At 40.2% G+C, this 18233-nt stretch overlaps 1 protein-coding gene across 5 annotated transcripts in view; it reads right to left on the minus strand.

Moving 5' to 3' along the window:
- The window catches only part of GRIP1 (glutamate receptor interacting protein 1), a 224981-nt gene that overhangs the window by 5808 nt on the left and 200940 nt on the right, over positions 1-18233 (minus strand). For 3 of the 5 annotated variants that reach the window (XM_065627693.1, XM_065627674.1, XM_065627667.1), the window contains 7 exons: positions 14941-15085; positions 13742-13890; positions 13371-13559; positions 9821-9974; positions 5857-5968; positions 5665-5709; positions 2970-3203 (listed from right to left, as the gene is read on the minus strand). In XM_065627693.1, the coding sequence (XP_065483765.1) occupies positions 2970-3203; positions 5665-5709; positions 5857-5968; positions 9821-9974; positions 13371-13559; positions 13742-13890; positions 14941-15085 (1028 nt within the window). The remainder of the gene's footprint in view (positions 1-2969; positions 3204-5664; positions 5710-5856; positions 5969-9820; positions 9975-13370; positions 13560-13741; positions 13891-14940; positions 15086-18233) is intronic. The other 2 variants (XM_065627702.1, XM_065627683.1) reach the window with 1 other exon arrangement.

Genomic DNA, 18233 nt, shown 5'->3' on the forward strand with positions numbered 1-18233 from the left:
CCTCCCTCTCAAATCTATGGGAAAATGCTTAATTTAAATTCATACATCTTGCGCAGATCAGCTATTGAAGTATTTTAACTGACTGCAATTTTAGGTTAACAACTACTTGCAATAATAATATTGAAAAATTACCTGATGTCTAGTGCGTATTTTTGCTCTCAGAGGAATGCGTGTGCTCTGCAACTTTTAAAAAATGGTCCGCTATGGTTTTTAGAAAAATATTAATCTATATGCTTACCTAGGTAGATAAAAGCAATTAAAGGCATTAATTAAATTTGGGTACTGATATAGCAATATGCCAGCCCCTTAAATTAAATGTTACTTATTAAACCATCTAGTACAGATGTTTGAAGAGATTTGTATGACACTTATCTCAATCATAGCTTCCTAAGGACCAAGAAAGTTCAAGTACACGTTGGGTGGATGTATTGCAGTGAAACAGAAGTAGCATGGAAGAATTCAGGTTAACTTGCTGCAAAGTTTGCAGCATTCGGCAAAATAATCTTCAGGGCTGCGTTATCTTTCTGACAGGTGTATATCTGAGAAAGACAAGCTGGTGATGTCATCTGCTCACCGTGCTGTTCCATTAGACTCGTTTGTATCTGTAGCCTGAGCAGTTTTTTATCCAGTCTTATTCTCTCTTACCCTACACAGTTGCACTGGCTATTCATGCGTTTCACTTTCATGTGTGGCTTTTTCTTTGGTAGAATCATGTATTCTTGCTCTCTCATGATTAGATTATGGAAAGCCAGTGGAACATTGACCTTAGCTGGCCCATCTTCTGCAATCAAACTTAAGGTATGAACTCTGATCTATAGGGCACACAGGCTCTGACCCGACAGGCAGCAAAGACGCACCTGATCTGTCCTGCTGAAAAAACTGGGAAAGCTCAGCAACACACACTCAAGTACAACCTTGAAAGTCTCACTAAGGTAAGCCTTAGGCAAGCTTTGTCTTAACTTGATTTCAAAGACTGTTTATACCATCACCATTTTCCAAAATAGTTCTTATTTCACTAGTTGTCCCATCAGTGGCTCAGCTGATTAAGACATTTGCCTGCAGAGGGCAGAGCGCATTTGCCATTAAGACCTGTTACGAAAAATACTGAAATCAAGGCATTTCTCTGACAGTGAAGTCACTCCTGTGGCATTGCAGGTCTTTTGAAAAACCATCATTGAACAATCTGTCCAGGCGAAATAGCAGCTGAATAGGTTATTAAACCAGAGATCTAATACAAAAATGAAGGAGGAGAGAGAAAGTAACAGGCACGTTGCTACACAAGAACCAGTGAGAAAACTAACAAATAACTTGCCATGATGGGCATGAATACAAAAGCAGCCCATGATGCTTGGGTTAACCTGCATGTGTCATCATAGGGCTACAAACACACTTTGGTGAATCAGACCGTAAGATCCAGTCACTGGTTGCTGTTTTTCTTAAATGACTGTAAGGATTTGGAAAATCCTTGGTGTAGGTTCAACTTACGAATTTTTAGAAGGGAAATGACTCTTTTCTGGATGACAGAACAGGACAGTATAAGCAAACTCAACATCACTTCAGCAGACAGTGGAAAAGTGGGTATATCGTCTGAACAAAAACTGGAAATTACTAAAATGGAAGGTTGTAGTAATCTTAAAAAATAGACAACTGAAGAGAATGAAAGCTTAAGGACAGTATTTTTTACTGCCCAGGATTCTAAGAGCTAGCAGCTATCATAGAATACTGACTCAGAAATCTGACTCCTCCTTTCCAGAAAAATATTTATTTTATCAATCATGAAAGGCTGGTTTTATAATCCATAGGAGAAAACTGTGCCTTTGTTGAATGTGAGCACACCATGAAATGCCTATTGCCTTAGTCTCATTTTATATCTCACATTTACTCGCCACGCAGGAAAACCGCGTGCACTAACTAGCTCCATTAATTACTTCACATAAAGCTAGAAATACCTATAGCTTAAAACTATCACAATGCATCCTATTGATAGTTTACATTGGCAATGGATTCCTTTTCCATATATAAGATCCACTCTGGACTACCTTCTACATTCATTTACCCCATACTCAGCAAGTCCTGACCTCACTGAACTAAACTGAAGGAACTACAAACTAATCTCAGTCAAACTCGCAGGGACTAGAAACCAAACCAACATGTGACCACTTAGTGAAATTTCTCTGTTCTTCTGCCTCCTCCCTGGGAAGATCTTGGACCTTTAAGAGGAAGATGGGTGCAGGAGATGGGATGCTCATTCCCATCCAGGAGAACAGCATTACAACGTCCCCCAAAGTTTTCGAAACCGGTTGCTGTTATGGTCTCACTGGACTTGAAGCTTAAACCTGCAGGGTGTTTTCTGTGCATATCTAAAGATACTTCATCCAGTACTTCCTTGGGGTGCCGAGCCACATTAATATCACCAGGTAATTTCAACAGTCTTGAGCATTGAAAAGTTGCATAGACTGAAGATTATTTATCCTTTTTAGAGCAAAGGAATTCTAAAGAGAAGGAATAGCAAAATCGAAGTAACATTCTCTATTATGTACATTGAGTCTCATGTATTTGATTCAAAATGAGTGTTAATTTGAAAAAAGACCAATGGGAGCCCCAAACCCTCCTGAGTAATTTCCTAAAGAAATGTATTTTCTAGAAATTAAACTCTGATTTCTTAATGAACACATTTTGCAGAGATGACTTATTGGTATTGTCAACTCAAATTACAAGTGGATCCTCCTTGCAAAAGAGCAGTCCCTTTTGAAGATTTATTGTAAAAGGAAACAATAGACAAGGATGTATCTTATTTGTTTGTTTCCCCCACAAGGATATATCATTAATGTGTTTGTAAGAACTAATATGCATGGCCCCCAAATTACATCTGTGGACTCATTATAAAAAGCGCTTACTGTATTGCCACATGATTAGATTCCCTACGCTGAATATATTATTTCAAAACTGTCAGAAGAAAAATTACAAACCTTGTGTAACTCCACAGGAGTTGGTGACATGATTTCTTTCATTTCTTGCTTAATTTTTCTCATAAGCATGGACTTTCTCCCCACATCTGATGGCAATGTGTTGCTACGAGTAGCTTGACTGTAATGTGGCCTTACAGTACTTCTTTCCTGGAAGCTGGCTTGTCTTCCCAGCTGGCTACGAGGTTGTGGGTTTTCATGATTCAAACTCATTGTACTTCCTGACATAATTGTGGCCTAGAGCATTAATGAACAGGTTAATTTTTAACAGAGAATGTAGGTTAAGTAAGTGGTTAACTCATAGCAGTACGAAAAAGTCTCTATTCTTTGTTAAAACACAATAACTCAGGGCACAGCAAAAGGCAAGAGGATAGATGTTCAATCTGCTTGCAAGTCACTATAAAATAAAGGACCACAACAAAACACAACAACAATAACAGAACCCTACGGGCAAAAGTTTTCAGATGGCATTTCAAACTAAAATACTGAGCACTAGAACGACTATGTTTGTAAGCCAGTCCTCTGGCAGAATGAAGAGTGTGTAGTATAACTGCTTATTTAAAAAATATTTTACATATAAATAAAATGAGTTTTAAGTTGCAGCATAATTGCATTTGTTGAAATTGGAGTTATAGGAAGGCATTTACAATTCAGACTGTGCGTGCAAGGTAAAAAATGTGAGTCAGCAGGAATATGTAGGCAGCTCTAGAGTCAGCACGGGCAGAGAGCGTGCCCGGGTACCAGCCCTGGCCACGGAAAGCTCAGTGCGGGTAACCTCATTGCTTGGAAAGAAACTCTGTACAACACCCATTATTGCAGGAGTAACTGCCTTAGCTCAGCACTGACGCTCCAGACATACAAGCTCCTGTCTCACTGCTGGTTTTAATCTCAGTAAAAGCTAGGCCTTTATGTTAGATGCAAAAATACACCGAGGGTGAAATCTTGAAGGCAGATGACAGCAGTCGTCTCATCCACGGGGTGGAACGGGCTGACAAGAAAAGAGCCCATGCCCAGCAAGGAGCTGCCTCCCTTGTGAGAGACTTTCTGCTCCGGGGAACAGGAGGCAAATGCACTTTGGTGCAGCCACCCTACGGAAGTGCCACTCTTGGGGACAGGGTACCCTGAATTTCCTATTCATTCCCCCTGGTGCTGGTGGGTAAGTAAAAAGGGAAATTAGAGGGCCATAAACTGAACTCTTGACTGGGACAGGATGCAGGCAGCCTGCTTCAACATGAGAAGTAAAAATGAAGGGGGAAAAATACGGGGAAAACAGGCAAATAAATGTTTGCTTCTGACTCTGGTGAGCATGTCTGTCATCCTTCTTTCTCTCAGCTCCAGCACTACTTTCACTCTGAGGTAATATATTGTAGCTTTAACAGCCTCTCTTGTGCTCAGCGATGACTGATATTACTTGCTGATGGAGGAAAAGCAGCCAGAGGACTTGGCAAACAACAGTTTTCTTTGCTCTTTGGCTGAAGACCTTGAAATGAAAAATGAGAAGGAGTCCTTGACTATGCAATGGCACTTCATAAAATAGAGGCATAGCCATTCTCAGCATCGTGCCACACTGAAAGAGCCTTTCTTTTCAGAGCTGTGGGTTGTGCAACAAGGCACAGCTATAAATGATACAGCATCTACAGTTCTGAATTTCACTTTTGTGAAAGGCTGAGGAAAATTCAGTGTGTTGAAGTAACTGAATTCTGGTCAGCCTGAATGATCTATTTCCATTTTGTAATTCTCCATTTCCACACCCTTTTATTGTGCTCTGAATATTGAAACTTGCAAGAGAAGCCTCCGGTACCAAACCATATCTAACTAGGGAATTAAACCAGTATAACATTTTCTCCTACATTTTCTGGTTTGCAATAACAAATACATGAGAATCACATTTTGCTACCCATACATGCAATACAAAAGCCATAAATCCGAGGAAGTAAATTAATCTGAACTGAAAAACTTTCACCCAGTTATGCCATTCACATTCCTCCTGGCTGCTAAAGGACTTTATGTAACATAAAAATGAAAATGAGATTCTGCCAGTTTTGCAGCTCCAGGAATTTAAAAGAACATAAAAGAAAATATTTTAGGACCTTTCATTCCACAGCTTTAAGTGGCAGTATAATCTTAATTGTTCCGATTAGACAACTTAGAGAAAAGGTGATTAAAAAAATAAAGACTCAAAGTTATTCTGTGTACCCTTCCCCCTCTACCCCTCTCACGATCTAATGTGCAACGTGGCTAGATTTGCAATTCACTTCAGGATGAAATGCAGAAATTTGTTATATAGTGAAGAAACTGCTGCATAACAAACATTTCTCACATTGGCAGCTTTTTTTGCAGAGTGGTAAAGTTACAAGTAAACATTTTGGAAAGATGATTTTCTTTTATGTTCGCCTTAATCAAATTAAGTCTCAGTTTCAAAGACAACCTACAACATGCTAAGAAAAGCTGCACAAAGCGTCTGTCAGAGAATGGGATGCATTGCTGCAGGAAGGTTATGCCCACTGAAGAAATTCTGCGCCATTTGCTGCCTGTGCAGACAGCATCAATGGTTATGAACAGCAGAAGCTGCAAGTCAAAAGCTCTGGGGTGAACATGTTTATAGAATTTCGGTTGCATTGTACAAAAGAAAAGAGCTCTGGTTAGGGGTGGGGGAGGCAGCTGCACAAGCAAAAATATAAAGGTAAAGGGTAGGTACCAAGAGAGTCATGTTTCTCAAACACAGACGCCTGTCAGCCTTGTCCTGTGGAGAGTGGTTAAAGCTTTTAAATGAATTGGTGTGATTAGTGCAACTTAAAAGAAAAGAAAGGAGAAAATAAAATGAATGTAAACCAAATCAAAACCATTATATTTCTCTATAATTGGAAAGAAAGGTTTAAGATTGTTCTACCTCTAGTTCCCTCAGAATTCCTGACTGGCCACAGGTCTCTAAATCCTCCAGAGCCTGAGACCAGAAATTTTCCTCCTGGTCAGCCTCGGTGTTATCATGGGTACCTGCGAAGCTAGATTTACAATGAGAGGTTAAAAAATGTGGACTTTTTTTCAAAAAAAATATTTTACACATGTGCCTTGCCACAGATTGCAATTTGAATGACAGAAGGTTACTGTAGGTAGGCAGGAGAGTGGGGAAGAGCCACTGATCAGGAGAGGCTGGATGGACATGCAGAGCGCACGACAGACAAGTCTCATAACCTGGCAGTCGCTAACAGCTGGCAGGATCTGAGCAGCGAGTTATTCAGTAAGGAGAGAAACAGATTCCAAGAACAATTCAATAAACATTTTTACTGGATTGAAACTGGGACCTTCCTATGAAAATTAATGAATCAACCAGTAACTGTGTGCAGAGCTGCTCCGTGCAATGAATGTTTGCAATAAAACCTTTCAACCTTACAGACTTTTCCCAAGGAATACGAAAAGAGCCCTTATTTTTGAAAACAGCATTTTACAAAAGAGGGACGGTGCTTTTTACACAATTTTTTTTACACAACTCCAGCCTAAGCTGCTTTTATCATTCTCAACTTAAGCCCACCTGACTGCTGTCTATATATAAACTGCTCCAGCCATTTCATACACAAACACAGAGAAACTTTCAGGGGTGCAACTGTTCTGCATGGAGACTTAGGTCTCTGGTGTTTTGTAAATGCACCGAAGCCATATTACTAGAATCTTGAGCAAGATGGTAGTGACAGCGATGCTTAGGGAAGTGGCCCAGCAGGAGAGGTCTGATAAAGAAATGCCAACTCCGGGCTGCAGCAACACAGCCCAAAGCAACACCGTGACAGTGCATGTGTGCGTGGAGAGGAAGCGGGAGGTTTTTGCTGTCTTAGCAAGGCAAATCAGCTCAATGAAGGTTCACACGAGCATCAAAGCTGCTGCAAGGGTGGGGGCTGACTATGTGAAAGGCAAAGGGGAAGGATGAGGAAGGAAAGAATGAGAATTTGCCCTTTTGGTGGCAGCAAGCTGTTACTTTGCAGCAGCTGCCCATCGACTGCAGCTAGTGGTGCTTGACAGCACAAAACCAGAGCAAACACTATTATGGAAGCATCTGAGGCCTTGCTTGACAATGTATTACTGAGAATAGCGTGAATGTAATGCTTTTCGCAGAATAGCTGTTTTAAATGGGAGAATTGCCCACTACAATGGACGACAGCTCGAATGCTTCACACACGATACTCTGCCTTGGAGATGCTTTCTTACAGTTATGATCAGTCAAGCAGACAATGATCAGCCATTTTAGTCTCTTATTGCAATGATTCTCCATCTAGCATCTGTGTGTCTTCTAAGCTATTGCAACAGATAGAGCAATGGTGAGAATACCTACTCGGATCACAGATGCAATTCCTCCCAGGCAAAATAAGAAAGTATTTAAAACATGAATTTGGAAAGATCCTTGACTTCTGAAATTAGCTCTTTCAGTAAACCTAGGTAGTTACTTTAATAGCCAATGTTGAACATAGACACATTTATCCGTTACAATAACTTTCTTTATATTGCATACTAATATTATAATATAAAAAGGAACTTGAGTTAATGAACAGGTATATTTGAGGCAACTGTCTGTGACAGCAAAGACTGGATTCCCTAGAGCAAGAGGACCGTTTCTTCTATGGCTTCTGTGAAACCAGAAATCACGTTTCCTATACGTTTGGACCTCTGTTTAGCTGGAGCAATTCCTTTTTCTGCTCTCACCTCGTCTTTTGCCTTTTCTATGAGTCTTGTCTCCTGGGGTGTGAAATGCTTGACTTTTGCAACTCCATTACAGCCACATGAATAAACTGATTTGTAGGTGAGCTACTGCACCAAAAGAAAAGTACCAAAATAATTTCTCATCTAGATGGCTTTTTTTTTTTCCCTGAAACCTGAGAGACTGATTTTATATCATGTGAAAAACTGTTTGACCTATATAAAATATATTTGGTTTTCTGATGCTTATTCAAAGGGCCATCAGAAATTTAGATGCACAAAAATGCTGAAGGAGAGGTAGTGGGACAGATATGAAGACAGATGCCTATGATTTGGTTCTTATTGCCATATAAGAGAAAAAATCCTTTAAAAAAAATCAGGAGGTGATAGGGTGTTCTACAATCTGGGAAACTCATTCCTGTAGCTATTGTTTTAAAGTGTGAAAAATTTTCCCTGGAGCAGGAACCATAACAGACTTGCCCTACCTGCCAGTGATAAGTAGACACCAGGCTACAGAGCAGTTTAAGTTCTCTGGTTTCATTCGCTTGCCAACTGAAATTTGATTGTCACTCAATAGCATGTTAATTATGTGTTCTCTGCTTTTACCTTTTTTCTCCTTTTTCCCATTTCAACTGTTTTTCCTTTCTTCTCCCTTCCCCCCGCCCCACCTCACCTCAGCCCAGCTGGATCTCCCTCCTGTGCACTCTTTGGTCTCCTACCTGGAAGTATTCCACTCCTCCAGCTGTGCCCCACCTTTCCTTTGCCCACCAGAGGCACCTTTCCACAGCTTGCCCTCTTTCTTCACGCTCCTGATGCTCTCTCCCCCCGATCTTTCTACGGAAGTTTGCTTTAAAAGGTTTTCTTGATTCTGTCCCAATGTCTCAGTCTCTTTCTGTTGCCACATGTTCTTGGAAGCTGTGCTACACAAAAGAAAGGTAAGAAAAAAATACTTTATAGTGTTAGAGAAGAAGATAAGATGCTTAGCTAGAGACAGAGAAGGGGTGGTTTTCTGGGGATCCCTCTAAACAGGTTGGAAGAACAGACATGCCCTTCTCAAATACTCCAGCACTTGGTATAGGAACACCATCAGGTGTGACATAATCCATTTTACAGATACTGGGTTAAAATAATAATTATTTTAATTTGTGTTATATATCTCAGGTGTAAGTCACATTGACAAGTAGAACAAGATTCTTTATTGTGCATACTTTTGCTTGAGTAGTGCTTTAAAATAGTAGTAGAATACATGCTCTTCATTTAAAAGATCATCTATTTCACAATCCAGCTTCGTGGTTCACTGCTCATCGACTTTTTCAGTCTATTCCTGATGTGACTGCAGAACAGTATGTGTTCTGGAATCAATGGCTGCATCTCATGAGAAACAAAAGGTGGGCTTTAACTGTGGAAAGAGATGCTGCTATTAAATTATAAATATTAACTTTAACCAAGAATGGGAGGAATGATAAAAGCTACGGTCATTTCCCTTGTTAAATATTGTCCACTACAAGCCTACGAAAACTTCTACTATGCTTCCGACTAGTAGAGACCAAAGGAGCTGGATATGGAGCGAGAGCTCATGCTTCCCCAGATCGGAGCTATCATCTTGCCAGACTTATCTCTAGACAAAATGCCACTGGGCAATCTGCTGCATCAGGGGATTTGTCATTCAGATTCCAAAAAGCAGTGCTGGCATCTAAGCTTTGCCTTGATTTGTACTTCAAAGGTAACAGACTGGACCTTATGCATTTGTTTATACAGTAACCAGAAAGGTTTTCTTTAGTACTGAACTTGAATTTCTCACAGACTGGGATTTCGGGCTCATCGTGCTGCTACACCAAGAAACTGTATTTCTAATGAAATGCATGTCTCAGGTCCTGATAATGGGTACAAAGAGCAGTGATGTCTGTCTTCCCTTGTCTGAGGAAGAAATGTTCTTTGGCAGGAATTACCCATCCGAAGTAACTCAAAACAAACATATCATAATCTTCCATAAATGTCACTAACCTACTCTAAAAAGTTGCATGAAGTATAAATACTATATCTCATATTTAAAGGAAGAGCTGTAACAGCTGCATTAGAAAAACATAATTTCATCCCAGACAGTAAGTGTGCATTTTTGAGGCACTGCTGCAGATGCAAATCAGAAAAAAGAAACTCATATGGGAACTTACCTGCTTTCTGTAGGTCGGTCCCATTCGTCATCACTCAGCCCTGTATCATGAAATGGGTGGTTTCTTGGTTTGCTTGGAGGGGATAAGCTAGTCTGTTTAGGACTCCTCCATTCATAGGCATTGAAGTTGTATCCTGAAGCCTGATAGCTGTGTCCTGAAAAGATGAATTATATATTCATATCACTGTATATGTTGTAATGACAGAAAAGCACATCTCTGAACCTGGGTTCTCTAGAACTTGGACGTGGACTCATGATTGTGACCTTTTTTTGTGCAGTAGTAGTCAGATTATTTATGACCTAAATTATGCCTGGAATTTTGTGTGCTCTAAAGCTCCTCTTGTGAAAGTCTACTGAAAGCAAAATCTTAAATATATCTAACACTGTTCTTCTACTGTTTAGGTCTCAGCTGCTTCTGATGTTTAGTTCTAGACATCTTCACAATTTATCAGTTTCCAAATTTGACATCATACATTGAATACTAGTGAACAAATCACGTGTCATGAACGCGTTAAATACGTGTTAATGTGGTCATGTACAACATGTCCAAAATTAAACCTAACCTATTAAGAAAACTGTGCCTCAGACCTATTGAAAAAAAAGAGTTTACAAGGATGCATTAAAAGCCCCATCAACTTGGTTTTTCAGATGATTAGCAAGAAAAGTTTTTCTTCCTCCTGGTAACTTTCTCAAATTTGGAAGCAATGCAGCCAAAAATTAGTGACATATTAGTGTCAGTTATGCACAATACCACCAATCTGTAGAATGGCTACCTAGATGCAAAAGTTGGCATGGTGCAGAGACTCTCGAGTGACCATTAACTGGAGTAATGCCAGAAGAGGCAGGGGGGCGGCTGTCTCAGCACCGCTGAGGCACAGCCCTGCACAAAGGCCAACGTGGGGATCTCTGTACCCATGCCCCTTTCTGGAAGGGGGACTTACACTTAGCAGAGCTACTGCTTTTTGCCAGAGCTCCCAGAGCTGAGAAAAGGCTCGTCTCACAATGGGCACACCTGTCCAGGACCAATAACACACCCTTGGAAAGCTCGCCTTGCAGAAAGGGATTTCTCTATCAGCCATTTCCAAATATCCAAAGGCTGTGTAAGTGGCATGAGACGGCCTTTGTATCTGAAGAGTTTTTTTCTGGGTGCTTTTATCATACAAGCAATGTTGGTATTAGTCCAATAGTATTTCTTTAACTGAATTAAGTGTAATTTGAATTCCAAGTAGGAACCAGACATTCTGGCTTCCAAGTGATGTATCAAGGCAAACACATGGATCGACTTGTCACAAGCTGATGCTGATCTGGTAAGCAAAATTCATTATGGTAGAGCTTATATATATATATATTTCATCTTGACATATTTATTTTCTAGCTCTATAGCTGGCGTTTTCTGATGTGCGTATTGGATTAGGAAGTTCTGTTTTGTTGATGACTAACAAATATCACTGCTGTCGCCTCTCAAAAGAGGGCAATTTGCTTCCATCAATCAGTCTAGACCTGTCTCCCTCAAATCCCGTGTAACTACAGAGTTGTGTGCATTTTCCGGCTAACTGGCAGACATTAGCATACTCCCACATTCTAGGAAGGGTTTGGGTTCTTACCGCTGTGTGGGGAAGGCTCCGGATTAGTAAGGCAGACACATTAGACAAAGGTACAAAATGGAGTATTAATTCAAGGAGAGAAAAGACTGCTCACCAGCATTACATTAGTCACTAATAGGATAAAGCATTATCTGGTGCTCCAGAAACATTCCCCAAACTCCTCAATTTGCTTACCCTGTGCTTATGCCAAGAAAGGTTTGGAGAGTAGCCAGACTCAACTTGACATGTCAAGACAGAATAAACTTTAATAGAAATGTGGGTCACATTAGTACCACAGCAAGGGATAAGGCGCAAATCTGATTACGCCCAGGTCGTTGGGCAGAAGTGCCACATATCCAGCCAAGCCTGGGCTGGTTTTTTCAAGGAAGTTAGAAAAAACATCTGCTTTGAGATACTGGTTTAGTTTTGGCGTGGCATCCGAACCATCAGGACTTTGGAAAGCAGGCCTCAATCCTTTCCACAGTTGAACAATTTACTCCCAATATCAATTCACCCAGGAAATGAGAACTATCTTTTTGGCACTTATTCAGCAATACTTCTCCTCCAAACTTAAAAATAACAGAAGAAAATCTAACATGTTTTATTTTGATAAACTGACCAAAACAGTTAAAAATGGAAAAGGGGACAAATTCATCCCAACTCTAACTCCAGTGAAATACAAATTATAAAGGGGGAATGTAGCCCAATACTTGGAGTACTATAATAAATAAAATATTATATGTAACATTAAATTACCAGCAAAATGTGGAAAGCAGGAGTTACAATTAAATGTATTGAGACTGTCTTGTTTAAAGTAAGTTGATGCCAAATATATGGAGCCAGGCTAAAAAATATTTAAAAATTAAAGAACAGAAAAAACCCCAGCCACTAGTAGTGACATGAGCTACTTCTTGATCTCAAGTAGCTCAGCAGGTTTCAAATGAAAAGTTTTGCTTTCCAGAAGAAGCCACCAGTGTTATCACTGAGCAGGCACATTAGAGATTAACGAGGAAAGTAACCAGCACAGAACTTCGATCTGCGTAGGAGATCCGCTGCGCAGAGCTCAGTTTCGGTTCTCTGTATGAGGGTACAAAACAGCTGCCCAGGAACTACTACGCAGGTTCCAAGAAAGCAACAGAAAGAAACAGAGGAATAAAATTGAAAGAATGTGTGCAACCAGAGCGAGGGAGAAAAAATTACTTGAGGTAAGCATCTACCTGTCAAAAGACCTGCCAGGTAGCAGGAATACCTGCTTCGCTATGGAAATAAACAGTAAAGCTGTGTGGAAGTTATTTTTGTTGTTATTTATCTTGTCATCTAGAATGTCTGTATCCCTCACCACCAAAATAAATGAGTCTTACAAATTAAAATTAGATCATCTGAAAATCCTACATAAAACAATAGTCAGACAGAAGTAGAAAATTTAGCATTAAGGAAAAACACGTCTTTAAATAGAATGATTTTTTTTGAGAGCTGCAAGTTAGATGTTAATGATGCAGGAATGAGGAAGAAGCAAAAGATTTACAAATCATTAGCAATGCCTAACGTTCCTCCTTCAGCAGGTTATAAAAAATCTGATGTCAGTTAAAAATTACTGCATACAGGCATCAAATTCATTATCATCTTCAGTGTCTTCCGTACCTAGCATTGATCTGTATTTGAAGGATAAACTAATTTAGTTGTGGATGAGCTATGGACCGGTCTATTCAGATGTCAGTAAAGCTAACAAAAGCCTGTTCATGTATTGATAAATGCTTCATAACACATCACCTTGTCATGAAAGAATGAATCTGAGGCCAGCCAAGTGTAAGAAATCATGCTGCCTGGTGAGGTGTGTGGTCATAATGAGACACCGGCACATTACAAAGTACAAGGTTTAAAGTTGGTACAGATAAAGTTCTCTTTAAGGCAAATGAAGGTCAAGGTGATAATTTCTACTTTAAATGTGGATTGCATTCTTGAGAGTACCTTGATTTCCAAAGCTGGTATCGATACCAGAGCCATCCCACGACTCTACTGCGCTGTCGACACTTGGGACTGTAGTGGAATAGATGTCTGAGAGTTTGCCAGATTTCTGCGCAGCAGAGGTTTCATCTTCAGCATCACTCAGTTCACTTATGTGGCCCACAGGGACAGAAAATTTCTTGGGACTGGTAGCTGAACAGGATTATTTAAAAAAAAAAGCCACAACAAACAACAAAACATGGTGGTCATTGCTTTACTGCAGTTCTAAGAATACGCTTTTTACTACTGATAATATGTTTTTTTCCAGGGATGGACTAAATGCTTGGTAATCAGTAACAACATACGCATTAAAGACCACTGATGCTACCCTTGGCCATACTCACCATCTGTCTGCTTCTTGATTTTCAAGGTGACAGTTTCTCCTGCCATCTGTAACAAATGAATGGCTTCGCTCAAAGGTTTTCCTTTCAGACTGCTGCTATTTATTGCTAGGATTCTGTCTCCTATGTGAATTGCCCCAGTCCTACAATAAGAGAGGGAAGTAAAACATTGAGAATAGAGCATAAAAAGCAACAAAGGCAATTTCTTTGCATATTCGGAGCATGAAAGTCTCATCTCCCTTTCTTTCATTTTGCTTTTATAGCTGTGTTACAGAGTAATTCTTTTGTTAAAAATGCTTAAAGCAAGTCACCTTTGTTGTAGTGACAATAGCAGAGCTGAGGAACGGAGATGTGGATTTCTGTGTCACTGCAGTAGTTGAGTTTATCACCTATGGATGATAATCATTGCAGCTCACCTGTGTAAGAGTCATCTCAGACTGCTCAGTAAGTTCTGAGATGAGTCAAGTTTCTAGAAATCTCACAACATAACAGATAGTGGCAGTGTGAGCGAGTAACCAGCTATTTCACCAATGTGGCTTTCACGACGATCATATCAAGAGAAGAAAATAAATTCTCATTGTGTAAATGCAAGTGCACAGCATCACGTTTTGTGTGCTGTACATTCTCTCTGAAAACACCACCAAAGGCACCAGTTGCAACAACTCTACCTATCTTGGAAATAACAGGTGGTAGAAATACTTAGCATTTTCATTATTCTCTATCCATCACTTACCATGAGGACCATTTCTGCTCCTGGGATAATGAGTGCTATGGCATATGGAACTGCACATACAGACGCAGCGTGTGTATATGATAAGTGGCAGATAAGTATATAATAAGTTCTGATAAACTTAGCCACATGAAGTGCTTTCCTTACCTATTGTACTATACAAGGCTATTGATTTTAAAAGGCTGCTAAATTGTTCCTGTGACTAAGCAGTTTGATTGACTACTCTTTCCTAGGTGATTTATAATAAAGACCAGAATCCTCTGCTCTGTCTTGTATAATATGTGCAAGAACATCCTGTTAAAATATTACCTATGCTCCTAAAATTGCCAGTGATCAAAAACCAACAGATTTGGAGAATTATAAAAAAATAAATTGCTAAACCATGAAAATTAGCAGCTTGAGGTAAACAACATAAATATCTTGACAAAAAGTACATTTAAAAATAATTTGCTTTCCAATTTACCTTTCAGCTAATCCTCCTTTTGTAAGGCTGGAAATTATTATGGGATCAAAGGGCTCTTCAGTACCAGAGATTGTAATTCCAAGAGGCCCACCATAGCGCTTGAGCTCAACAGTATAAATAATTGCTCCAGAGCTCTCCTGTTCATCTGCAATAAATGCCAAGGGGATGCAATTGATTTCTTATGAAAGAGGGAATGAAAAAAATAGCACATTCAGTCTAGTGACTGGTAATCAAACAACATTTTCAAAGGATTACATTTCAGATACACTTCTTAATCATACTCTACTGGATTATTTACAAAAAAAATTCTTGTGCAATTTCTATTGCCAAAACCTGATTTTATTGAAGTCAATAGGAAAACTCCCCTCATTCTATTAGGACTAATTTTTACTCTGTTTAAAATCTTTATATCTTCTTTCTTATTAAAAGGTAACTTCAGGCTATTTTGTTACAGAATCACAGGATGGTTGAGGTTGGAAGGGACCTCTGGAGGTCATCTTGTCCAACCCCCATCTGCCCAAGCAGAGCCACCAGGATCAGGTTGCCCAGGACGGTGTCCAGATGACTTTCTAAGATCTCCAGGGACAGAGACTCCACAACCTCTCTGGGCAACCTGTGCCAGTGCGCTGTCACCCTCACAGTAAAAATGTGTTTCCTGATGTTCAGGAAGAAGCTCCCGTGTTTCAGTTTGTGTCCATTGCCTCGTCCTGTTGCTGGGAACCACTGAGAAGAGCCTGGTTCTGTCTGATTTACACCTTCCCTTCAGGTATTTATATACATTTATAAGATTGCCTTGAGCCCTCTCCAGGCTGAACTGTCCCAGCTCTCTCAGCCATTCCTCATAGGAGAGATGCTCCAGCTCCTTCATCATCTTAGTAGCCCTTTGCTGGACCTGCTCCACTATGTCCAGGTCTCTCATGCACAGGGGAGCCCAGGACTGGACCCAGCGCTCCAGGTGTGTCTCACCAGTGCTGCGCAGAGGGGAAGGATCACCTCCCTGGACCTGCTGCCAACGCTCTGCCTGATGCAGCCCAGGAGGCCTTTCGCCTTTTTGCTGCAAGGGCACATTATTAGAGAAAATAAAAGTTACTACTATTGCATAAATACTGGTACTCATCTGTTTCTTGAACTTAATGGATTGTATTCAGAATCAAAGAGAATTCAAAAGTTTTAAAACCAAACTTCCTTAAAAGAATTGTGGGAAAAGTCAAAAGATAAGGTAAGCAGCTGTCTTATTAAGGGAACATGAAATATAGCCCATGTTTTTGATGGACAAGTTTTATGCTTTTGTAACAGAATCAAAAATAGCTTCTGAATTCTGGATTATCAACCAAGTTGAATAATGACTCTATTAGATTTTATTTCATTACGTCGCATGAGGTCACTTGCATTATTTTGAAATTCTAGTCTCACCAAACAACCATCAGAAATGGAGAATAATTCATCACTGAGTAAGCTTAAATAAAATGTATTTTCCTTAAACAATACCCAACAGGTACTGCAGCGACAAGAAAGGCTCTTGTATTTATACAGTGCATGCTTTCTACATATTATAAAAAACATATCCCAGCAGGAGAACAATCAACTGTAGTATCTTTGAGTTGTGAAGGGAGATTTTGAAATATAAAATGCCAGATTTCTCCTTAGATCAAAATAATAAATGGTCCCTTGCCCATCTTACAATATTGGTATTCAGCCAGGATGTCTGGCCTGGTGGGCACGTTTTCCTAGATCTGTGGGTAATGACATTTCAAATGGCTCAGCGAGTGTGGAAAATGTCTAGGATGCACATTCCGTAAATGTTACTAGAACTAACCTGAGACAAGTTGGAAAATCTGAATGTTCCCATTTCAGTTCCTATAGACAGAAAAACTTGAAAAAGAAACAAGATACCTGTATCGCTAGCAAAGTTCCAAAGAGTTGCTTTCTTCTAATGCTGAATATGGTACCTAAGCAGAGCTGGAGAAACACTCCCTACTTTGTTCCTTCCAAGTTTGCAGAAAATTTAGGCCTTTAGCTTCTCCCAGCCCAACTCCTTCCTATTTCCCCTCTTGCTATCCACATAAAGAAAGAGGAACATATATAGAACTAAAGGAGAGAAGAATTAGTGGTGTTTATTTGGCAAAGAATACTGCGATTTTCACGTCTGGTGTTGGCCTTGGATTCCTACTTGGGGCGTTATCATCAGTTTTCTGTCTCAGTCCACATAAACTGGGCTGTATCTGACACGCTCTTTCCAGAACCACCCAAGACCCACTGGAAGCCCCTGGCTGGTACACAATGGGCTGGCACGTCGGCTGCCACTGCACCCCAGAAGAGTGGCAGCTCTTGCTTGCTTGCTGGAGCATTTATGGAACAAGGACAAATCCTCTGGGATCCAATGCTGACAACGCTTACACAGATGCGGCATTGACACAGCAGAGGACTTCAGCCGAAGGATGGAAACTAATCCTCCAAGCTAATTGAAAATGCAATAGCCGGTATTTGCTAAGGGTTGACACAATACTGATGTTCCTCTGCTATCAACAGTAAGTGAATAAAAAGTTGATTAATCATACAGCAGCGCTTCCACTTGAGAGCTGGAAGTCCATACGTCTTAGTGAATGACTGGAAAGGAGACTGGTCCATTATATCTGTCTTCTGGTTAGCCCTAGTTAAGAAAATTTAAAGGCAGAATGCAACAAATGCCAAACCACTACACTGTTCTCTTCAGTGGTCTTTCCAGGCAGCAGAAATGTCAGCTATCCAAGAACATGGCATGCATGTGGCATGAACTCACAATGAAGGTCAGTTCTGCCGTGAAAACAAAGAACTCTGATATTAAAAAATGGGTGGCAACCATTAGGTTAATCAGGAGATAAAACTGTCCTCAGTTTGAGAAGCTGACAGGAAAACAAAAGAAAACAGAAAAACTGCTGAAAACATACTTCCATCTGGGGAGGAAATACAATCAAACTATCATGTCTTCAGTTCTCACGTTTTTGAGATTTTCCCTTCTTTCTTTTCTTGTGACGCACATGTGGATAGTTCTTGGAAACCACATTTAATGAAAGCAGACCTGTGCTGCAGCGCCTTTGCTCTATCCACCACTCTCTTGCCCTTCAGAGTAACACCTAATCAATACAGACAAATGGGCAAAGAAGAGCACGGTCTGGGGGAACACATGATATACAACCTTGCTGCTGGCCTCACCTGCATGGCTGGCTCTGAGACACATACAACTGTCTGGAGGAGTTGGAGAGACAGCAGAGGAAGGAAAAATAGAAGGCAGAAGAGCTAGAATCTAGGAACAC

This window comes from Caloenas nicobarica, chromosome 1 (assembly GCF_036013445.1).
Source record: "Caloenas nicobarica isolate bCalNic1 chromosome 1, bCalNic1.hap1, whole genome shotgun sequence".
Lineage (NCBI taxonomy): Eukaryota > Metazoa > Chordata > Aves > Columbiformes > Columbidae > Caloenas > Caloenas nicobarica.